Source organism: Chaetomium fimeti, assembly GCF_033439085.1.
Source record: "Chaetomium fimeti strain CBS 168.71 chromosome Unknown B0H64scaffold_9, whole genome shotgun sequence".
Classification (NCBI taxonomy): Eukaryota; Fungi; Ascomycota; class Sordariomycetes; order Sordariales; family Chaetomiaceae; genus Chaetomium; species Chaetomium fimeti.
In genome coordinates, this window is record NW_026944337.1 from 599,265 (window position 1) to 617,868 (window position 18,604).

Here is an 18,604-nt window from a genome sequence, read left to right on the forward strand (position 1 = left end):
TACAAGTTCCATCAGCCTTTTTCCCAACAACCCTTACGACTGCGAGGGTCTTCGGGGTTTCTTCCGGCCACTGACCCCAGATTTATTAGCAAATGTCCAAGATGTCAAAGATATTCATTTCCACGTACCTCGAAATCTTGACCGGCGATTTCTCCTCAGACCTGCTACCCTCTTCCCCAGCAGTCTCCACCTCCGCCACCGGTTCGGATGAGACTTGAACCGGTTGCTCCCTCACCCAGGGGAACCGAATGACCACCTTGATCTCCAGCTTCTTGTCGAACCGGTCATACGCCTTGGGGGCATCCTCAATCCCAACCTGGGATGTCACGATCCAGCTCAGCTTTGCCCTTCCGCTCTTAACCAGCTCAAACACCCTGGGCATGACCTCATACAGCGACACGTTCACGGGGCCGGACCCAATCGACAGGTTCTTCCGAAACATCGCCGGGATGGAGATGGATAGCTCTTTGTCCATCAACTCACCGCGCGGCGTCCCCTCCGATTTCCCCAAAGCTATGTACAACCCCAGGATTCCAATCCCGCCGTTGTACTTAGTCACCCGAATCGTCTCCTGAATAACATAGTTCTGCTCCGGTTTGAGATCATGGTTGAGGCATTCCTGCCCGACGCACTCGACGCTACGCTCGACTCCGAGCGGTTCGCGGCGCAAGATCTGCTCGCTCGCCGTCCCGGCCTCGGACGAGAAGTCGATGGGGATGGCACCGATGGAGGCCGCCTTGTCCAGCCGGTCGCGGACGTGGTCGATCGCGTAGACCTTCGATGCGCCGCGGAGGATGGCGGAGTACGCGCACATCAGGCCGATGGGCCCAGCGCCAAAGACCGCCACTGCATCGCCAGCTTGGAAGTGCGCGTAATCCAGTCCCGTCCACGCCGTGACGAAGACGTCCGACAGGAAGAGCCAGTCGAGGTCGGAGGAGAAGTCGTCGGGGATGGCGACGAGTGAGTCGTCGGCAAACGGGACGCGCAGGTACTCGGCCTGTGCTCCCCCCTCCGACCCAAAGTCGGACCCTTCGCCGTAGAACGCCCCCTGATCTTCGAACCGCTGTTCCACGGACAAGAAACCGCAGTCGGATGAAAAGGGGACGATAACTCGGTTTCCGACCTTGAAGTGCTCTATGGACTGGCCCACCTCAACAATGACGCCAACGGCCTCATGGCCCATGGACCAGGGTGGAGTCGCACTTCCGAAGGTGCCGTGGTAGGTGTGTAGGTCCGTTCCGCAGATGGCAGCGGTAGTGATGCGCACAATAGCATCTTGACTCTGGATAATCTCGGGTCGAGGGACGTCACGAACGGCCATCTCGTAGGGCTTGCCCTCCCAGACGACGGCACGCATCGTCTTCTTTTCGGCCCGGGTGCCTTGAGTGCCGCTGGCGGAAGCCATATCGGCAAGGGGCTGTTTGGAATTTGAAGATACCAAGGTCGCTAATAGTTTAAATACCAATACAATAATGAGCCTGCCCACCAAAGTGAGGACCCTGAATGCCAAAGTGAAGAACCCCCGGGCCATGATAGAGGAAGAAAGTTTCATCCGATGACAACCCCCGTCAGTGTTCCCTCGTCATGATATGCGTCATGACCGTGCGACCTCCTGGCGCTCTCTCTTGGCCCACTTATCCCCCCGACTCGACTCCAAAGGCGCCCCCTCCCCTCCTAGTATTCTTGCTCCATCTTTCCCATTCACATATTCGCACAATCTTTGTTTCGAATCCTGTGAACTCGGGGTGGCTAGAGATCACCTACACGCCGAAGCAAGAGAGCGCCTGCCTGCGCTGGAAACCTTGGTATCCGATAGGATCGCCAGTTGCCCTACCAAGCACGTTCTAGGAAGACCTTCGCCCAGTTCCAAGTTTAAATTCAGAACTATGTGCGACAACCAAGGGTAGACAAGCTGCTAATAGGTTCGTAGCCGGGCCTAGGTTAGATGATCTAAGTATTGTGATCCTCTTGTGAGCGTCCTATGATCAGATTCACAAACCTCAGTCGAAGAGGTCCATGAAGAACACCTGATTATGGTATCTAATCACTTCCTAAATTGCCGGACGAACTCGTCCATGGCCTTTGACATTGTCTCTCCTGATTTTGTCCACGGCCGACTCAACGCTAGGCATTCCGATTTGGTTCCCGTTTGATATCAACGATGTGCAGGGGGCTGGATGGATGAACACGTCGAAGTACAATTTGCTCTTTCTTTTTTCCTTTTTTCTTCTCTTTCATTTCTCCAACAACAAGAGCTACATAAAATGAGCTGAACCTCACGCAACCGCCGCTATCGGGCGCGATTGTTCGGTTCAGCCGTCCGTCCTTATCCAGTATCCAGAATCCCGCACTGCCCAAACCGAAACATCGTCGTCGAATGGAAACATCTTCTCAGGTGGACTTTAGAGACCCCCTTGACTACCTGATTAAAGCGGATTGGGGATATGACTATTACCAACTTGGCCTCCGTGGACCCTGGCATGCCTGCCTGGTACCTAGGTACCTAGGTAGGTTGCCAACGGGTGCCTTGGGATCAAACTGCCAACATGCATAAGACTCACAAGACCAAGACCAAGAACCAATGAATGGCTGAGGAACCTGTCGCCTTCCCAGCACAGCCAGGCTGCGAACCAACCGACCAAACCAACAACAGCATCGGGCTCACCTCGGCTGTGAAGGCTGCAATGCATATATGAACGCGTGGCCCATACATCCTGCACCCCATTCCGAAGTGAGTTGACGTTCACCCCAAACCTGCCAACTCGCCGCGAAAATGATTCTCAACTTTTTACAAGCTTACAGGAACACCACCATAACCGCCCATCGCCGCCTTATGGAACAACTAGTACTTGCGGCAATGCCGGTTATCCCGGTTTCCCTTGCTGAGAATGAATCGATCAACCTGCCGCTCAATGGGCCAATTCACGTCCACATCACCATTCCATTCTCGCTCTTGGTCAAGGACTTCGACCCGAAGACTACCCAAGTTCCACCACGTATGAAAGCTGGACCGTGGTGGCGGCCGACTTGGTTGTTTGGATATCGATACGAAACTCCGACCCACCCCGAGGTGAAGGCCTTTGATCTCACCAGTCCGGCCTTCAGACAAGAACTGTGGCCAAAGCTGAGTGTGCTGCTGTTTGGAAAGGAGGAAGTGACGATGTATAGCGTTACAGGTTGCGACATTCAGGACTGGGAACACGCCGCTGCCTCCAATATTGTCTGGTCGTTTGCCACGGGTGTCACGGATGACAACGTTGACCGCGCGAGAGCTGTGGTTCTGAAACTCAACAATCATCCGTCCCGCCCAGGGCTATTCACTGTTGAGGAGTTGGAAGGGGCGGAAGACGCAGCCTGGAAGAAGGTCTTGATGGATACAGAGCCGTGGGAGGAGACGCCTGAAGAGTCTGCTGTTGACGTTGAAATGACGAGGAGGAACCGGGGGCTCTATCAGTACATGCGGGACCGGGATGTCCGACCTTCTGATGAGAAGGGGTTCGTCGAGAAGGGGGTAGCGGAGAGCGACTAGCTGTGGTTAACTTCCCTACGACTTCCAGGCTATCCCCATCCACTTACTATTTCGGTAGGGGCAAATGTGACACAACGGTGGCTCACAAAATGTTGTACTGTGCCCATTTTCCTTTCCTTTAACCTCGTTCTCTCGTAGGGTTGTCCTTAAATTCTATAGACACATTCGCAAGGCAATGATAAAACTTTAGGACAATTGGATGGTTGGCCGTAAGTGACGCAGAAGCGCGTGATAAGAACAAAAGCTGACTGCAGAGAGACGCACTTTAACCCAATGACACCTGGTGGCCTTGAGGGTAATCGTGGGTAACATTCTTCTCTGCCAAGCTGGTCCCTCCAGCGTCGATGGTTGGGTCGGTCTACAGGAGCATGCCGTCCGTCATCGGCGGGACTTTCGTGCCAGCCTACCACCGGTCCTGTACCTTCGCCATCCGTAAGCAATGAGTCAAGTTTAGCCTGTATAAAAGCCAAAGGAACTCATCCGTCATGAACTGTTAAATACCCCAGGACACGCTCATGCTCCGAGATGGCGGATGTCGTTTGGGCGGAAGACCAATATACCTATCCTCCTAAGCTAAACACTTGAATGAACAATTCAGGACCAATACTTTGATTCCACTGTGTTCAACATGCATCTCCCTGTATCCGCCGTGCTACTTGCGGTTGCTGGTCCCGCAACATGCCAGCTCAACAAACTGGCCAAAGAAGCCGGGTTAGAGTACTTTGGAACGGCCATTGACAACCCGTCGCTTAACAATCAGAACTACATGAGAATAGCGCGGGATTCAGATGAGTTCGGGTCTATCACGCCAGCAAACGGCCAGAAATGGAGCAATACTCAGGCCAGCCAAGGCCGGTTCTCGTACGGCAGCGGAGACGCCATTGCGAATATCGCTAAAGAGACAGGGCAGCTTCTCCGGTGCCACACCCTAGTTTGGCACAACCAGCTTCCAAGCTGGGGTGAGTTGTTCCCCAACTCGGTGCCGTCCGGCAGCTAAGACACCAAACAGTCAGCAGTGCCTACAGCCGAGACCAGATGGAACGCATCCTCACAGCCCACATCCAGAACGTGGTGGGCCACTACAAGGGCCAATGCTACAGCTGGGACGTGGTCAACGAAGCGATGAATGACGACGGCAGTTTCCGTCAGAGCCCCAGTACGTCCCATCATCCCCTTCCCACCACCCCTCCCCCTCCCTCCCTCCCAACAACAAACCTCAATACCAACCCCCCACCACGCAGTGTACCGCGCCATGGGCGAAGACTTCATCACACACTCCTTCCTCACCGCCGCCAGCGCCGACCCCTCGGCCCGGCTCTACTACAACGACTTCAACATAGAGCGCTGCTGCAACGCCAAGATCAACGCGACCTGGGACATGCTTTTGTCGGTCCTCAACGCCGGCGCCCCCGTCCACGGCGTCGGCATGCAGGGCCACTCGCGCGTCGGCAAGTCCCCCTCGAAGCGCGAGATGAAGGAGACGATGGCAAGGTTCTTGCAGTTGGTGAATGAGGTCGCGTTTACGGAGGTTGATATTAGGCATACGAGCTTGCCGGTCGGGGAGGCGGAGAGGGAGCAGCAGGCGCGGGATTATGTGGAGGTGGTGGGGGCGTGTTTGGAGACGCCTGGGTGTGTGGGGGTGACGGTGTGGGACTTTACGGATCAGGTATGTGAATGTCCGGGCCAGTAATTGGTATGGAGTTGGGAGTGTTGTGCTGACTGGTTGGGGGGGTGTCTAGTACTCGTGGATTCCGGGCCAGTATCCTGGTGAAGGTGAGGCGTGTCTCTTTGACAGGAATCTTAACAGGAAGCCGGCGTATAGCAGCGTTGCTAGCCTGCTGCAGAGCGCCGCGTCGGCTGGTCTCAGGGGTTCCGCAACGGCCGCTCCTGCGGTGGTGACCGGAACCCCTACGATGCCTGAGTGAGTGAGAGTACTCAACAGTGCCTGTCACTAGGGCAATGGATTAGTGCTCATCGTGTCGTGGGAAACCGGCTCTCGGTCACAGGTAAGTTATAGGTACATCAGTCCCGCATTGCTTTATCTAGGTAGTTTCCGAGTCGCCCCAACTCGTGCTTCTTGTGCTGCCTTCGTTAGAAACTACTCGTCTACTAGGTAGTAGTTGTCTCCTTGCCCAGCTCCCTGGATGTCGTTTCCCTCGCTCGATTCCAACAATCATGTAATCAATCTCACTGTGTTCCCATTTATACTGGCCCTACCGGAGAGGCCTAAAGAACTTGGGAAATCTATCTCGACTACGGAAAGAAATAACGCCTATACCATCCTTCAAGCCTCCCCCCTACGTAGGATGGACGCCTAATGAGTGTTAGACAAGGCAGGTAACGTCGAGGATGAGTAGGTGAAGGATGTATACCAGGCTGCCATGTACCCCTCCTCGGTTTGAAATCTGAGTGCCCGTTTAGTGCGAGACTTTACATTAGTCCAAACTAGCAGAGTCTCTATTATATGGCTTTCGATTAGCTGCGGGCGTCATATACTGGGAGCTGCAGCCTCTCACCGTCTTCTCCCTGAATACCACGTCGAGACACCCGTTCCATGACCAACTCGTGACCCGGTTCATGTTGCGAGTGAACCTCGATACAAATATTGTCCTAGGGTATTTATACGTTGTTAGTGTTTTATAGCGGTCCATTTGCGTTGACCAACACCATATACTAGAAAGTCATGAACTTACGTCAATGACATCGGTTCGCACTGCTAAACCCGTTCCATAGTCATACCAGCTGCCGTTCACCGAAGTATAGAGCCTGCAGCGGCTGACTGACTCCAGCAATCGCACTCGTCGGAATCTTTGAATGTCATCGACGTCGTCTCCGCCCTCATTCCTCCTCTGGAGTTGCGGTTTGGGTTGTGGTTCGGCTGCACGTGGGCCTTTGACGGCTCGAAGCCTCTCTGTCACAATTGGCGGGTGCAGCCGCGGCGGCATCTCGCTAGGCTCTTCCCTCACCCGACGGAAAGTGATCCCGCACTTGTCGCTAGGAGCGGGTAAGTCCGGGTGCCATGTCCCAGTCATCGAGTAGGTACGTACCATACCACCTCTTGGTCTGCGGCTGATCCTGCTTCGGTTCGGCAAGCAGGGCAGGTGGACGTCGTCGGCTCCCCGCGGCGCTTGAATACCATGCTCATTGACACGCGTTGTCCGGGGAAAAAGCAAGTGTCCCAGTCGCAGTCAAGGTCAATATCTCGCTTCGTGCCAGCGTCCTCTATCACGAAATCGCCACGTTCAATCATTCGTGATCCCGAACTGGTTGACTTGAAGTTTACCTTTAAGATCGCAATGAGTGCTTCTGCCGACCGAACAAATTCGAGATGGAAGGGCGATTCCTTGCCAAACGCATCGATCATGTAGACGGGCTGTTGGCGGTTGACCTGCGGTGGGACTCTAAGGATATACTGGTGGATATCAAAGACCATCTGGAACACTCGCAGGTTCGTCTGGATGATCTTTGCCGTGGCATCGAGGAGGTACTTTCCTTGCTGCACGCTATGGTTGACACCATCGGCTATGGCAGACAGCGTGCCGAACCACTGCGAAGATAACTCTTGTATCTTCCCGGCCAGCGTTTTTTGTGCCTCGTCCTGCCTCCTAGACTGCATCACGGCGGCCTCCATTTGCACGGCCAATAGGAGAACCTCGATAGCTCCCCTGTGCCCTCTCAGATCAGCCTTGAACCGCTCCATGTCATCTTTCTTGCAGACCGCCCACTTGATCTTGACCCAGGAATCCTTGATGCGGGACCCCGTCCCACCATGGCGCAGATGGGGTTGGTATTTTCGTATCTTGTCCCAGAAGTTATCGATGGTGCGCTGGCATTGCGCCGCAGCCTGGCGCAGGGCAATTTTCTCGGTGCGCTGCCCATCATCGAGTTCGAGGCGATTCACGTGAAGCAGGGCGGTTTCGAGGGCAAATAGCTCGTGAAGCAGCTCGCGATAGGCGTCGCCCGACTCGGATGCCTCGCGGAGGGCATCAATGACGGTGCCGACGAGCTTGAGGGCGGCGAGGAAATCGCCGACGGAGAAGCCGAAGCCGACGGACATCGGGTAAGGGTTAATGCCAATGGTTATTGGCTACCGCGAAGAAGTCGGGTTCCGGTGGGATGGTGGACCGTGGACCCCTCGATGGGCAGAAAGGACGAGAAAGTCGATCGCCTGTGCGAGACGATTAAGTACGTAGCTAGGTACCTTAGTCGGAGGTGGGGTTATTACCTAGGTACGACATATGCAGCAACTCAGGGGAGAGAGCCTGAGAGGATGCCTTGGTGATACCTGCGCCTCCGCATCGTCCTCCCCTTGTTGTTGTCACGTTGTGATTGGGTGAGCGTTGCCAAGGAAAGCAGCCCATGCTTTCTTTAAATGGAAGCCTCTCTCCTCTTACTTAAACTCTCTACTATATATTTCTATAAGCTATATAGATATCCTTAGCTATAAATCGTTGTTCCAGATTATATCCTTCTTTACTGGCTAGTTCTGAATACAGGTACCTAGGTATGGAGCCCGGAAGTCTAGATGGTTCGAGCCCCCCCAAAGGGCTTCAAGCGGGCTTCTAGTAGCTGACGCCGCTCAGGTTGACGAGAGAATGTGTTTCGGAGCTGGGGAAGGTGCGAGTAGAGGGAATAAGATTTTTCAGGTGCAGAAATGATGGAATTGGAGTGGACAAAAACACATTGTGTAATTATTCTTTACTACTATGCCAAATATCTACCGGATGATCACGGTCCTTGCCAACTCCTCGTAGGTGGTTACGTCCAGGGTTTCACTCTGCCGTCCTTGTCAGCTTGTTCATTTCTGTCGGTCGGACTGTTCTGGTCTAACTCACCTTTGGGGTCGTCGCCGTCCATTTTGCCACCCTGGCGAAGACATCTCCCTTCTGGACAAGGACAAGGCCATGAAGTTCCATCTCCGACCCGTCCTCTATTCTCAAAAACGGCACCGCAAACGTGGCTCCATCGACAAACTCGTTCGGGTTGGTATCTGGCGTCGCCTTCCCAATCTCCTTCCCCTCACCATCAATGAGGCGCCAGTGTACCTCAACCATATCGACCGTGGCGTATTTCCTCGCCTCGACGTGGCAGGGGATTGGGATACACTCCATTGTTAAGTCGCCGCCTGTGACCTTCCCCGTCCTGGCCGTATCAAGCGGATCACACTCGGTCGTTGCTGACACGATGTCGACAAACAGCTCCATCCCACCAGGCCAGTCCTGCCATGTTCCCAGATACGACTCTACCGCGCCGCCGATTGACGCCCACGACCAAGAAGGACACTCGTTTCTGTCAAGTCGCGGACGCGGCCCATGACCGTCTAGGGCCGCCGCGCCCTGGGACCACAAAAGATCGAATACCAGCGTACATTTCCACATTCCAGCGAGATACTGCCCCTTCAGCACACCCCCCGCAAGCGACATAACAGTCTGCGCGATTCCCGCCAGCGCGGGCAGGCGGTCGTTCTCGAAGGTCAGCTGGAGTCGGGAGTAGGTGGCTACCAGCCGCATCCACTCCCTATGCAGCTTCTTGGAGGATATCTCCCCGCTCGGAGAGAAGTCTTCGGCCAAAGCGCATACCGCGTCAAACTCTGCGCGGCCAGGGGAGCCGAGGGCCGTGGGGCGGCCGAGGGTGATCATGGAGAAGAGCCGGTCGATGGCTTCACTTCTGTCACCTTGCTCGGCTTTTTTGCCCGTCACTTTCTTGCTGGCGGCCGAGCGCTTTCTTGCGCGGCCCGGTCTCGAAGACTCTAGTAGTTTGGGGAAGATGGCATCGGTTGCCGGGCCATACTGCATCCCCATATGCAGAATGCCCCTGCCGAGCGGATCCAGCTCCGATGCCTGACCGGCTTTGCAGTTCCAAAACAGACCACGGCCAAAGTACAGGATACGTGGCGACAGCAACGCCTCCTGGAACACCCACCCGCGCGACGCCAACTTGGAAGTAAAGACATCGACCATCGTCAGCCGAGGCGCCGGGACGTCCACTTCTATTTCCGCCCCGGAAGCAGACGGCTGCACGGACGGGTACCCCAACGGCTGGAACAGCGTCTCGCCGTGCTCGACCTTCGTGACACGCACGGGGTTGCAGTTGAGCGGATTCCGCCGCACAAAGCAACCCCCGTGCCCGCTAGCGGCCTCGGCTGCCGAGATGGTGCAGTGCCCGTTCTGGTAGATCTTGCCCATCACGGCCGCTTCCTTGGCCCAGTCCTCCGCCGAGTCTTGCACGATGCATAGCGAGTCGATCCAAAGATAGCGGACGCCGAGCTGGCGCGTGATAAGGATGGCATCCTGGAAGGTGCGTGGGAGGGTGGTGATGTCGATCCCGGATACGAAGGACTTGAGGGTGGTGGTCTTGAGGAGCGGCATATCGGTTACGCCGCCCCAGCAGTGGCTGAGGCAGCAGTACTTGGTATATTCTTTGCGCTTCTTCGACTCTGTGAGCGTTAGACGAATTGCGGGACCACGGACGTCGAGGAGACGCGTTGGGATAAAATCAGGGTCCTGTTGGTTGCAAATGGCATGGTGAGCGCTGCACCGCTCGAGCCAACCCCTTGCGAGGTTCATATGAGCCCGTGATGATGTCTGCACCTCGGAGGCAGCTCTGTGGGGAACCTTCGAGGGGCGACTTTCGTTTTCTGCAAGTTCCCGTGTCCAGGTTAGCTTCATCATTCCGCTTCAGCGGTAGGGGTCAAGACTGACCATCGGAAGTGATGCTGCGAAACTTGTACCAGTTTCGGGGACTCACCCCCGGTTTAATGAAGGTATCCATGGACTCCCCGGTGGGATGTAGCGAGACATATATCACGGGCTTCTCCGGTCGCGGGACGTGGTTGGGTTTGTCGACGCCAAACTCGACGCGCTCCCTCCCCCTCCCCTCAAAGCAGGAGTACAGGACATAAATGCCCTTATCGTCGTTGCTGTCAAGCCATCCAGCGGCAGTCAGGCTGTAATGAATCAGCGAGCAGAAGTGGCAACCCGCCGCGGCCGAGTCTCGCAGTCTGTCGACAGATTCGTGAAGTCTGTGCTGCGACTGGGGCGGAAGCAGTACGGCAGCTGGGTGTCTTTCCAGTTGCACCTGCGAGAAGAAGTTTGTGCAACAGCGGCAGATCTGATGCATTGCGACGCTCCCCTTATGCCGCGGTCCTGCTGACGTCTCGAAAGCCGACAACACCGCGCCTCGACTTCTTCCAAGCCCCAAGACTTCAGCGTCCTCTGCGACTGTCCCCGACGATTTTGACGTTGTGGCCACCTTGACGACGCTGTCGTCGTCCTCTGGGCCCTGTTCGGCGTTGCTGCAGAGACAACAATCCGGAACGGCCAACTCGCCAGCCGAGATGAAGGGATCTAGCACGATGCGCTTCAGTTGCAAGGCAGGATTGGCATAATCCTCTGGGAGGAGGACAACCATCTCGTTGTCGCTAACCAAGGCCAACTCGATGTCGAGGAAGAAGGCTAGATATCAGAAGCATCAGCCAACACACCGGTTATGAAGGCAGTACAGGCATGTTAGGGCACCATACTTTCGCCAGCAGCCGACCGTGATCCTTGCAGTTTGGCATGCACGATTGGGACTTTGTTCCACTTCCACTCTTCATCTGAATCCGAACTTCGCCTCTTTATGTCCTGAATATCCTCGGCAATAATCGAGGTTACCCCATTCCGCATTGGCTCCGCCCCAGTGAGCTTGATCAGTTCGATCCGACTCTCGCGCTCCTGGTGCAGCAACAGGAACTCAAACTCGCCCATTTCGAGCTCCCACATCCACACACCGCGGAATGGGTGCTGGGCGTCGGGTGTATACAAACGGGGGTCGACACTAAAGTACATGTTTTCGGGTTCCAACACCGAACGAGGTGTCGGTGAAACAACGCGGACCTGCTCCCGTCCAAAATTACTGTGCAGAATGGGGTTCGCTTTATCGTCATCTGCGTCTCGGTGGTCGATCAGAACGATGCCGACTCCCAAGCCTCCGCTGTCACGGTTTACACGCTCCAGCACATCCCCTTCTCTGCCATGAGGGACGCTTAATACCTCACGGCCCAAATGAGGCATTCCGCGACACCCATGAAGCGGCCTTTCTCCATCAACCTTTCCATCTGGCGGTGGTCCATGGTCGATGATGGAACGGAGAGACGTGACCTCGAGCGGGACGAGCTTGGTGCAGTCGGTTGAGGGGTCAAGTTGGGCGACAAGGACTTGGCCTGGTGGGGGCGAGTTGCTCATCCATATTTTGTTGTAGAGAAAGCGGGCATCTGACGAGGAGGCGATTGTCACATGTCTCGCGATAGGAGAGGGCATGCTGCGCAGAGATTGGGAACCGGGATATTGCTTACACTGTGAGAAAGAAACTTGCAACAACCTTCGGAGCCCGATGGTGTTGGGAAGAAAAGTAGCTTCTGTCTCCCGATTCTGAGCTCTGTACTCCGTCGGCCTGCGCCTCTGCACCATGCCCCCCTGTTGTTGTCACGTCGTGATTGGGTGAGCGTTGCCAAGGGAAGCAGTTCACGTTCTCACCTCTCAGCCACAACTTCTGTTTGGGTCAGAGAAAGGAGCAGCCCAGCCACACAGTAGATAATAGAGCAGGAAGGGAAGAAGTGTGACGGTCAGACCCCGTTGAGAACAAAGAGACGTTCTAGGTGTATGTCGTCGCGCTGGACTGTTAATACTCGGTGGGACCAAGCCAGAGAGGAATGGAATACACCGTCGGTCTTTCGTCCCCGGCCAAGTCGCCAACGTACTGCCGATGCTCCTCGATCATGATCTTCCATTCTTCGTACTTGTCGGCCATCCTAGGGTAGGGCTTTCGTTCGGGGCCGCGTGCGCGTTCTAGGGCGGTGATGTGCCTGACCGGCGCCATCCTCCAGGGTTGAAACCCCCTCTCCTGCATCTCCTGGTGTACATGGTGCCATCTCGCGGAGAAAGCGCGCGCACCGTAACAGTGCGTGACGTGCTTCGCGAATTCCTCCTCCGACCACAGGCGAGAGGCCATGGCCCCGATGTGGGTTGCCACACAGCCGCCGACTGCGTGCGTGCTGACGTCTGTGATGACCTCCCCGGGGAGCTTGCCCGCGAGGAAATCGGAGCGCGTGCGCAGGCAGCCTCGGCACCACCGGCCGTTGTCAACGCGGCCGGACGCCGCGAGGAACGGGAAGCGGACGTAACTAGGTCCCGAGTAGGCGCAGTCCCGGAACACTTCGATGTCATCGAGCGTATATTCGACCTGCTTTTCCCACCGGCCAGGGTCTGGCTGCTCGCCGTAGAGCTGCGCTCCGAGGTATCGCGACGTGGGGCGGACGCCAAGCTGCGCTGCCAGATCCCCCGCTTGCTTGACGCTGACCACAGATCCGTAAAGCTCGATCCAGCAATCTCCCATTCTCTGCGGCTTCCCAGCGTAGGCGCCTGTCAGGATTCGTAGCTCCGGGATCGAGGCCATCTGGTCCTTGGTTAGGCCATAGAATGACCTGACGTGGGCGGGAGAATCAACCATGAATTCCAGTTCCCGCGTGAGGCATTCGGCGCAAGCACGTTGGCACGTGGGCATGAAAAGGAAGGCTCCAAACCGGGAGCAAACAGCGCAGTAAGGGGACCGAAGGGCGGAACGGAGCGAGGAAACCGAGTGGTGGGCGAGCAGCCCGGTCTTGCCGAGGACGGACAGAGCGCCCCCGGCGTGCTCCAGGAGCTCCCGGTAGGCTGGGAGAGCGCGGACCGCATTGCAGGCCGCGACAGAAACCCGCGAGAAGGCCGACAAGGACTTGAAGTCCAAGTTCTCGAGGGTTTCCATCAGCAGTTCGACGGGCCAATCGTCAAACCACCCAAGGCCCCCCGAGGTTGGGCGAGAGATACGGGGGGGACTCGCCGTCGGCCGAGCCAGCAAGTCATCGTAGGGGGAGTGGCCGTGAACTTGAACCCGGGGGACTCGCCAGCAGTTCGTGTGCGGCTTGGCGAGCGAGCAGTACTCGCGGCCGAAGTCCACGCCAACGCGACCAGGAACATCGGAAGTGGACGCCATGGTTTCCGAGGGTTGTTTAAAAATTGTTGTTTATAAACCAAAATTGCCGTAGTCGTCTCACAGGTGTCTGTGCGCAAGTGATGAAAATGGGCAGAGGAACTTCACTGCAGTGGACGGGGGAGCCTCCCTTTTTGCACGACTGTCCGTTTGCTCGGGCCCCCAGGGTGACTCATACGGAACGGAACATCAATGCGCACTAAGTACGTCAGTATCCAGGCCGGTGAGGATTATGATGACGGCATCATAAACAATGAGGCGGTGCCGACGTATCAGGAGGCCCGAGAGGTCGTGTGATTCGGTGAACAGACAGCTACGCGGTCGATGTCCGAGCTTGATTACCTCGGTACCTACCTAGGTAAGGTAGCTACCGAGGTACCTGCCTCAATCGTTGTCCATGCGTAATGGGCATCATGGCGTGGATCCCGGATCACCGTGTGATTGAATATCCCTATTCATTCATTGTTCTTTTCCCTATGATATTAATAGGAACCATGAATGTTACCCATGACTTTACCTCTGCTGTTGGCCCCGAAGTAGCCTACTCCCAATAGACTAATATTCCGTATTGAAGGTCAGCCTAGATGCTAACTGCCACCCATGAAACAACATTGCCCCAATCGAAAGTAAATTCAAATGAATCGACATGGCATGATTGCTGGAAAACGCCCGCCGAAGAACCTTCATCTCCGCTGAGGGTCCGTCGTCCGTGCTGTTCGTCCGTGCCTTGTGTGTATCGCGCGTCTCTGCCATCGCTTCAGCACTTGCCACTTCAATACTCACTATGAGGGACCCCACTAACCCTGATGAATGCAATCGACCATGGCTTTTTGCGTCTGCGGTCCGTACACAGCGAGGTTCATAACCGATGTCACCGCTGCCACGGCATATGGGATCCAATCACCCTTTCGGAGCATCAAAGAATACACGCCGTGTGGCGGGAAGGTTAAGGCGCTCAAGACAACCAGCGTCGTCTGTGTCCAGAAGTAGATGGGGAAAATACGTTTTTGGAGCGTGGTGAAGGCGGACCGGGGAAGAGCGACGAAGCAGACTTTCGTGTTGATAAAGGTCTGGAACAGTTGTGTACCGAGTAGCGTGGAATAAAAGAGCAAGTGGAATGGGGCGAGGTTGCCGAACACCGACGAAGCGACGGTGTTGAGAGCGTCGATGACGGTCATGTTGACGACGAAAAGGGGGTGGCTTCAGGGTTAGGGTCGATTTGAACTTGCTCCTGGCTCGCAGTCCGCAGCAGAACCTGGGCTTTATAATCGCTAGGCCACCGACAGGTCCCGAAGGATCTCGGTATTACTTCTGTCTTTGGTGCAGCCGCTTACGAGGATTTTAAGAAAGTGTGACGCGGCCATGTCAAATCTGGAGAAAAACACCGAGGCCCGTCGGAGTTTAGGGTTGACAATTCATTATGAGCCATGGATTTGAGGGTTGGTGAACTTGTTTTTATCAACCCCGTATATCGTAAGGCTTGTATCAGTAATCTTTCCATTGTCAAAGTCCAAGGGGCTTTATGACTTCAACCGCGCTATATAATAATCACCCGAGTCTCAGGTGTAGTTGCGGTGCCCCGCCGTGACGAATACTACTGCGTTCTCGTTTGTGTGACCTGTCCCACAAGTACAAAATGGCTACCACAGCCTGATGCGACCATAGATGTTAAAGAAACGGGATCAAGTTACACAGCAGCTGTGACCACTTCTCCAGGTATGGTGACGCGGGGAGGGACGACCGTTCCAGTGCCTGTCCAATATAGTCCTATATAATCTAGTACAGTATCACAACCTGACTCTACTTTCAAGGTTTTGTGGATCAAAGTTGGATAAATAGCATGGGCGGACGCCATTTGATGTAGCTTAAACATAGTGGAACCTAACTCGGGCCAAAACGAGTCTAGGAGCTAGCATAAGGTTGATACTAGGGGAGACCGGAGGAACTCGTGCAAACCCCCTTTCCAACTAACGTCTTGCGTCCATCTAGGTCCGTACGTATTTCTCCGCGGAATAAAAAAGACCTGGCATGATGCAGCCTCGGCATCTTGGCTTCCCAACCAGCCTCGCCGGCGTAGGGGCGTGACCTTCGACCGCCACCTCAACAAGCTCACCCTGGAGTGGGCCATCCCCACCTCTCCCACACGCTCCCCAAGTCGATGCCCAAGGTATATATCTCCCGTGCTGTTATAGGTATCAACATGGGGTAGTTTACCTTGGGGACAGGAGCCTTCGGACGCAGCGGCAGGAGGGTGAGGCAGAGGGTGTAGCCGGTGATCTAGGATTCCAAGTATACTCTCAGCGGTCGAAAGTGTGGGGGTCATGCCAGCTCCCCAGAGGGTGGCGAGTATGGGGGCACAACGGGGCGTCGAGAACTTCTTGCCCCAGCCTTTTCTTGAACCCTGTCGTTATCCCTTGTGGCGGTCACATCATCCACGGCAATATTAGTCTGTCAATAGATTCGGCACTTTATTCTCGCCTTTCCAGCAAATTCGATGGGAACTTCCATGGAATCTTCTTCTACCGAAACATGGGCTTCGCCGATCCCCATGGTCGAGAACAGCGCGTCTTTTGACAACTCCGCTCATTGGGCCGCATAGTTGAATAAAATGCTTGATGTTTCCCATCTATCATCACCGCAGATGAATAGAGATTGAACCGGGGACTTGGATGCCTCAACATGCTGCCGACGATCCGAAATTACGTCAATGCTCCCAAAAAGACGGGTTTGACAGAACTTTCGCTGCCGTATTTGGCCATGTGAGTGCCGATAGGGGTGCCGTCGTACCGAGCCCGACGCTACCCAGCTAATATAGCTTCGCCGTGACATGGTTTCGCCCCAGGCTGCCCTGGATACTCCATCCGGTAAAATGCGTGGGATTGACAATCCATCAACGATCGAGCCTCTGATAGGTCTGGGTAATGTTGTCAATATACGACAGCAGCATTGCACCGCAGACCGGCACTTGAGTGCCCCAGGTTCTAAAGATATCAGGTTGTTATGGTGTCGATCTCTTATTCTCGAGCATTTTAAGAAACAGATGCGGCCCGGCGAGACCCGATCGCCAGCGATTCCTTCCTGATCTTCGGCCGCAACTGAACTTGTCATTTTGACGTTTGCAGTATCGCTAGATCTCCGCGTTGTTTCTAGTTTGCAGTAAGAAATCGACCGACACCATGTTTTGGCTGGGGCTACTCTCTTCGGTACCCGCCGTTCAGGCGCAGTTCAGCACCACCATGCTGCGGTTCGGATGCTCTGAGCTCAGCATCGACCGCATTGACCCGTACGTCTTCTCGGGGGCGATGTGAGAAAAGTCTTGTTAACATGGCGTCAAAAGTCTTGTCGAGCCCGGCAACGTCCCGTCGGCCCACGTCCACCAGATCGTCGGCGGTGTAAGGCTGCGCACTCCTGTCTGGGGTTAGGACTTACAACTAACTCTCCCAGGATGCCTTCAACGCTTCCATGCCCTCGACGGATATTTCCGCGTTGGCGAAATGCACCACCTGCACTTTCGATCAGGACTTGTCCAACTACTGGACCGCCAACGTTTACTTCCGCGCCCGTAACGGCACCTTCAAGCGTGTTCCCCAGATGGTCAACGATGTGATCGGCGATGCCAACCGTGGCATCACCGTGTACTACACCGCCCCAGGCCCTAACACGGTTACCGCCTTCAAGCCGGTATGACTTCTGCCCCTGGCTGCTAAAGTCTAATACAGCAACACACACAGACGCTTACGAAATGGGCAGGGTTTCCGCATGTTCTCGGGCGAGGTCAACCGCCGTGAGCCTACCAACCTCGGCCGCGGAATGCAGAGCTGCTTCCGCTGCTACACCGGCCCCAACTTTGGTGGCAACACCTACTCGCCCTGCTTCGACCCGCAGCGCGACACCGAGAGCTTCCCGTCGACGCCATGCCCCGGCGGTATCCGGTCGAGCGTCATCTTCCCCATGTACGTGCCATCCAGCAAGACCTGCGACCTGATTGAGAATCTATTATTGACTCGATGGTGCCGTATAGCTGCTGGGATGGCAAGAACCTCGACACCCCGAACCACGTCGACCACGTCGCTCATCCCACAAATGGCCCCGCCTCCTTCGCGATGGTCGATGGCCAGTGCCCGGACACTCACCCAGTCAAGATTCCGCAGGTCCATTACGAGGTACAGACCCCCGACCCCTAGTTGTACATTACCGTTGAGTTGGACCTAACTTGTTGGCAGGTTGTTTGGGACACCACCCAGTTCAACAACGAGGCTGAGTGGCCCGAGGATGGATCGCAGCCGTTTGTGCTGTCCACCGGCGACCCGTATGCTACCTTCCCCTCTATTACCCCTATCTCATACTCGGCTTCATCGAACTAACCCCAACTAGCACTGGTTACGGACAACACGGCGACTACGTCTTCGGCTGGAAGGACGACTCTCTCCAACACGCCATGGACAACAACTGCTTCGGCCCGACCTGCAACGGCTTGACTACCCAGGGTTTCGACAAGGCCAACGCGTGCACGGTGGAGCCTTCCGTCCAGGAGGATGTCGATGGCTGTAAGTATCCCTCTCTCCCGGCGACCTTCACGGAATGTATCAAATGCTGATCCTGTTCGTACAGGGCTTGAGGAGCTGCCGGGAGGTCACCAGATCATGTAAGAGGCGGTGTACTGTGTATGAGAGTCGCGTTGTGAGTGAGATAGGCGTTGCGTTCCGGTCGGCGTTTTCATAACGTCCCCAATGTCCGTAGAGGTTACGTTGCTCCCTATATTATCATATAGGTAGCTACCCTTTGTTCGCTTCAACAAGAATGACATACGTCCCTTCTTACGACGGGTATAGCTTCCAAATACGGAACAAGGCTTGCGTGAGACGCGCCCTTGTCCCTTAACTGTTCCGAACTCATCGCCCTGGATTGGCGATTGTCCACTGGGGACCCAACACCCAACAGTCTACGGCAGTAAAAGCCTTCTTAAGGAACTACCCTAAATCAAGGGTTATAATTTTTTGAAGTGTCATACTCTATTCGTACTATATAAGCGGATGTTATATGGTTCGACGACGTTGACCTAGCCCT

At 55.3% G+C, this 18,604-nt stretch overlaps 8 protein-coding genes across 8 annotated transcripts; 3 read left to right on the forward strand and 5 right to left on the reverse strand.

The window, feature by feature from the left end:
• Positions 1 to 33: 33 nt before the first annotated feature.
• Positions 34 to 1,531, reverse strand: B0H64DRAFT_420369 (chaperonin 10-like protein; the record flags this gene model as incomplete). Its single annotated transcript, XM_062805454.1, has 2 exons — positions 34 to 70; positions 129 to 1,531. 2 exons carry the CDS (start codon positions 1,529 to 1,531, stop codon positions 34 to 36), a joined length of 1,440 nt encoding a protein of 479 aa, XP_062655105.1.
• Positions 1,532 to 2,567: 1,036 nt separating this feature from the next.
• On the forward strand, positions 2,568 to 3,835 carry B0H64DRAFT_478334 (uncharacterized protein). Its single transcript, XM_062808242.1, has 2 exons — positions 2,568 to 3,738; positions 3,788 to 3,835. The coding sequence occupies exon 1, from the start codon at positions 2,774 to 2,776 to the stop codon at positions 3,527 to 3,529; it is 756 nt and encodes a 251-aa protein (XP_062655106.1). The 5' UTR covers positions 2,568 to 2,773; the 3' UTR covers positions 3,530 to 3,738; positions 3,788 to 3,835.
• Positions 3,836 to 4,151: 316 nt separating this feature from the next.
• On the forward strand, positions 4,152 to 5,454 carry B0H64DRAFT_366961 (glycoside hydrolase superfamily; the record flags this gene model as incomplete). The annotated part of the gene is made up of 4 exons (XM_062801926.1): positions 4,152 to 4,488; positions 4,539 to 4,685; positions 4,771 to 5,195; positions 5,269 to 5,454. Exons 1-4 carry the CDS (start codon positions 4,158 to 4,160, stop codon positions 5,452 to 5,454), a joined length of 1,089 nt encoding a protein of 362 aa, XP_062655107.1. The 5' UTR covers positions 4,152 to 4,157.
• On the reverse strand, positions 5,449 to 7,850 carry B0H64DRAFT_409510 (uncharacterized protein). The gene is made up of 5 exons (XM_062804713.1): positions 6,577 to 7,850; positions 6,223 to 6,523; positions 6,046 to 6,139; positions 5,902 to 5,986; positions 5,449 to 5,843 (listed from the first exon to the last, which is right to left on the reverse strand). Exons 1-5 carry the CDS (start codon positions 7,584 to 7,586, stop codon positions 5,783 to 5,785), a joined length of 1,551 nt encoding a protein of 516 aa, XP_062655108.1. The 5' UTR covers positions 7,587 to 7,850; the 3' UTR covers positions 5,449 to 5,782.
• Positions 7,851 to 8,355: 505 nt separating this feature from the next.
• Positions 8,356 to 10,095, reverse strand: B0H64DRAFT_330186 (heterokaryon incompatibility protein-domain-containing protein; the record flags this gene model as incomplete). Its single annotated transcript, XM_062800921.1, has 3 exons — positions 8,356 to 9,054; positions 9,229 to 9,567; positions 9,610 to 10,095. 3 exons carry the CDS (start codon positions 10,093 to 10,095, stop codon positions 8,356 to 8,358), a joined length of 1,524 nt encoding a protein of 507 aa, XP_062655109.1.
• A 2,095-nt stretch (positions 10,096 to 12,190) lies between these two features.
• Positions 12,191 to 13,540, reverse strand: B0H64DRAFT_469432 (uncharacterized protein; the record flags this gene model as incomplete). Its single annotated transcript, XM_062807798.1, has 1 exon — positions 12,191 to 13,540. The coding sequence occupies one exon, from the start codon at positions 13,538 to 13,540 to the stop codon at positions 12,191 to 12,193; it is 1,350 nt and encodes a 449-aa protein (XP_062655110.1).
• Positions 13,541 to 13,986: 446 nt separating this feature from the next.
• On the reverse strand, positions 13,987 to 14,850 carry B0H64DRAFT_248446 (uncharacterized protein). Its single transcript, XM_062799958.1, has 2 exons — positions 14,340 to 14,850; positions 13,987 to 14,283 (listed from the first exon to the last, which is right to left on the reverse strand). The coding sequence occupies exons 1-2, from the start codon at positions 14,713 to 14,715 to the stop codon at positions 14,093 to 14,095; spliced, it is 567 nt and encodes a 188-aa protein (XP_062655111.1). The 5' UTR covers positions 14,716 to 14,850; the 3' UTR covers positions 13,987 to 14,092.
• A 1,863-nt stretch (positions 14,851 to 16,713) lies between these two features.
• B0H64DRAFT_366970 (uncharacterized protein) lies at positions 16,714 to 18,186 on the forward strand (the record flags this gene model as incomplete). Its single annotated transcript, XM_062801927.1, has 8 exons — positions 16,714 to 16,820; positions 16,875 to 16,929; positions 16,982 to 17,218; positions 17,288 to 17,490; positions 17,559 to 17,700; positions 17,761 to 17,846; positions 17,912 to 18,084; positions 18,149 to 18,186. 8 exons carry the CDS (start codon positions 16,714 to 16,716, stop codon positions 18,184 to 18,186), a joined length of 1,041 nt encoding a protein of 346 aa, XP_062655112.1.
• Positions 18,187 to 18,604: the final 418 nt, after the last annotated feature.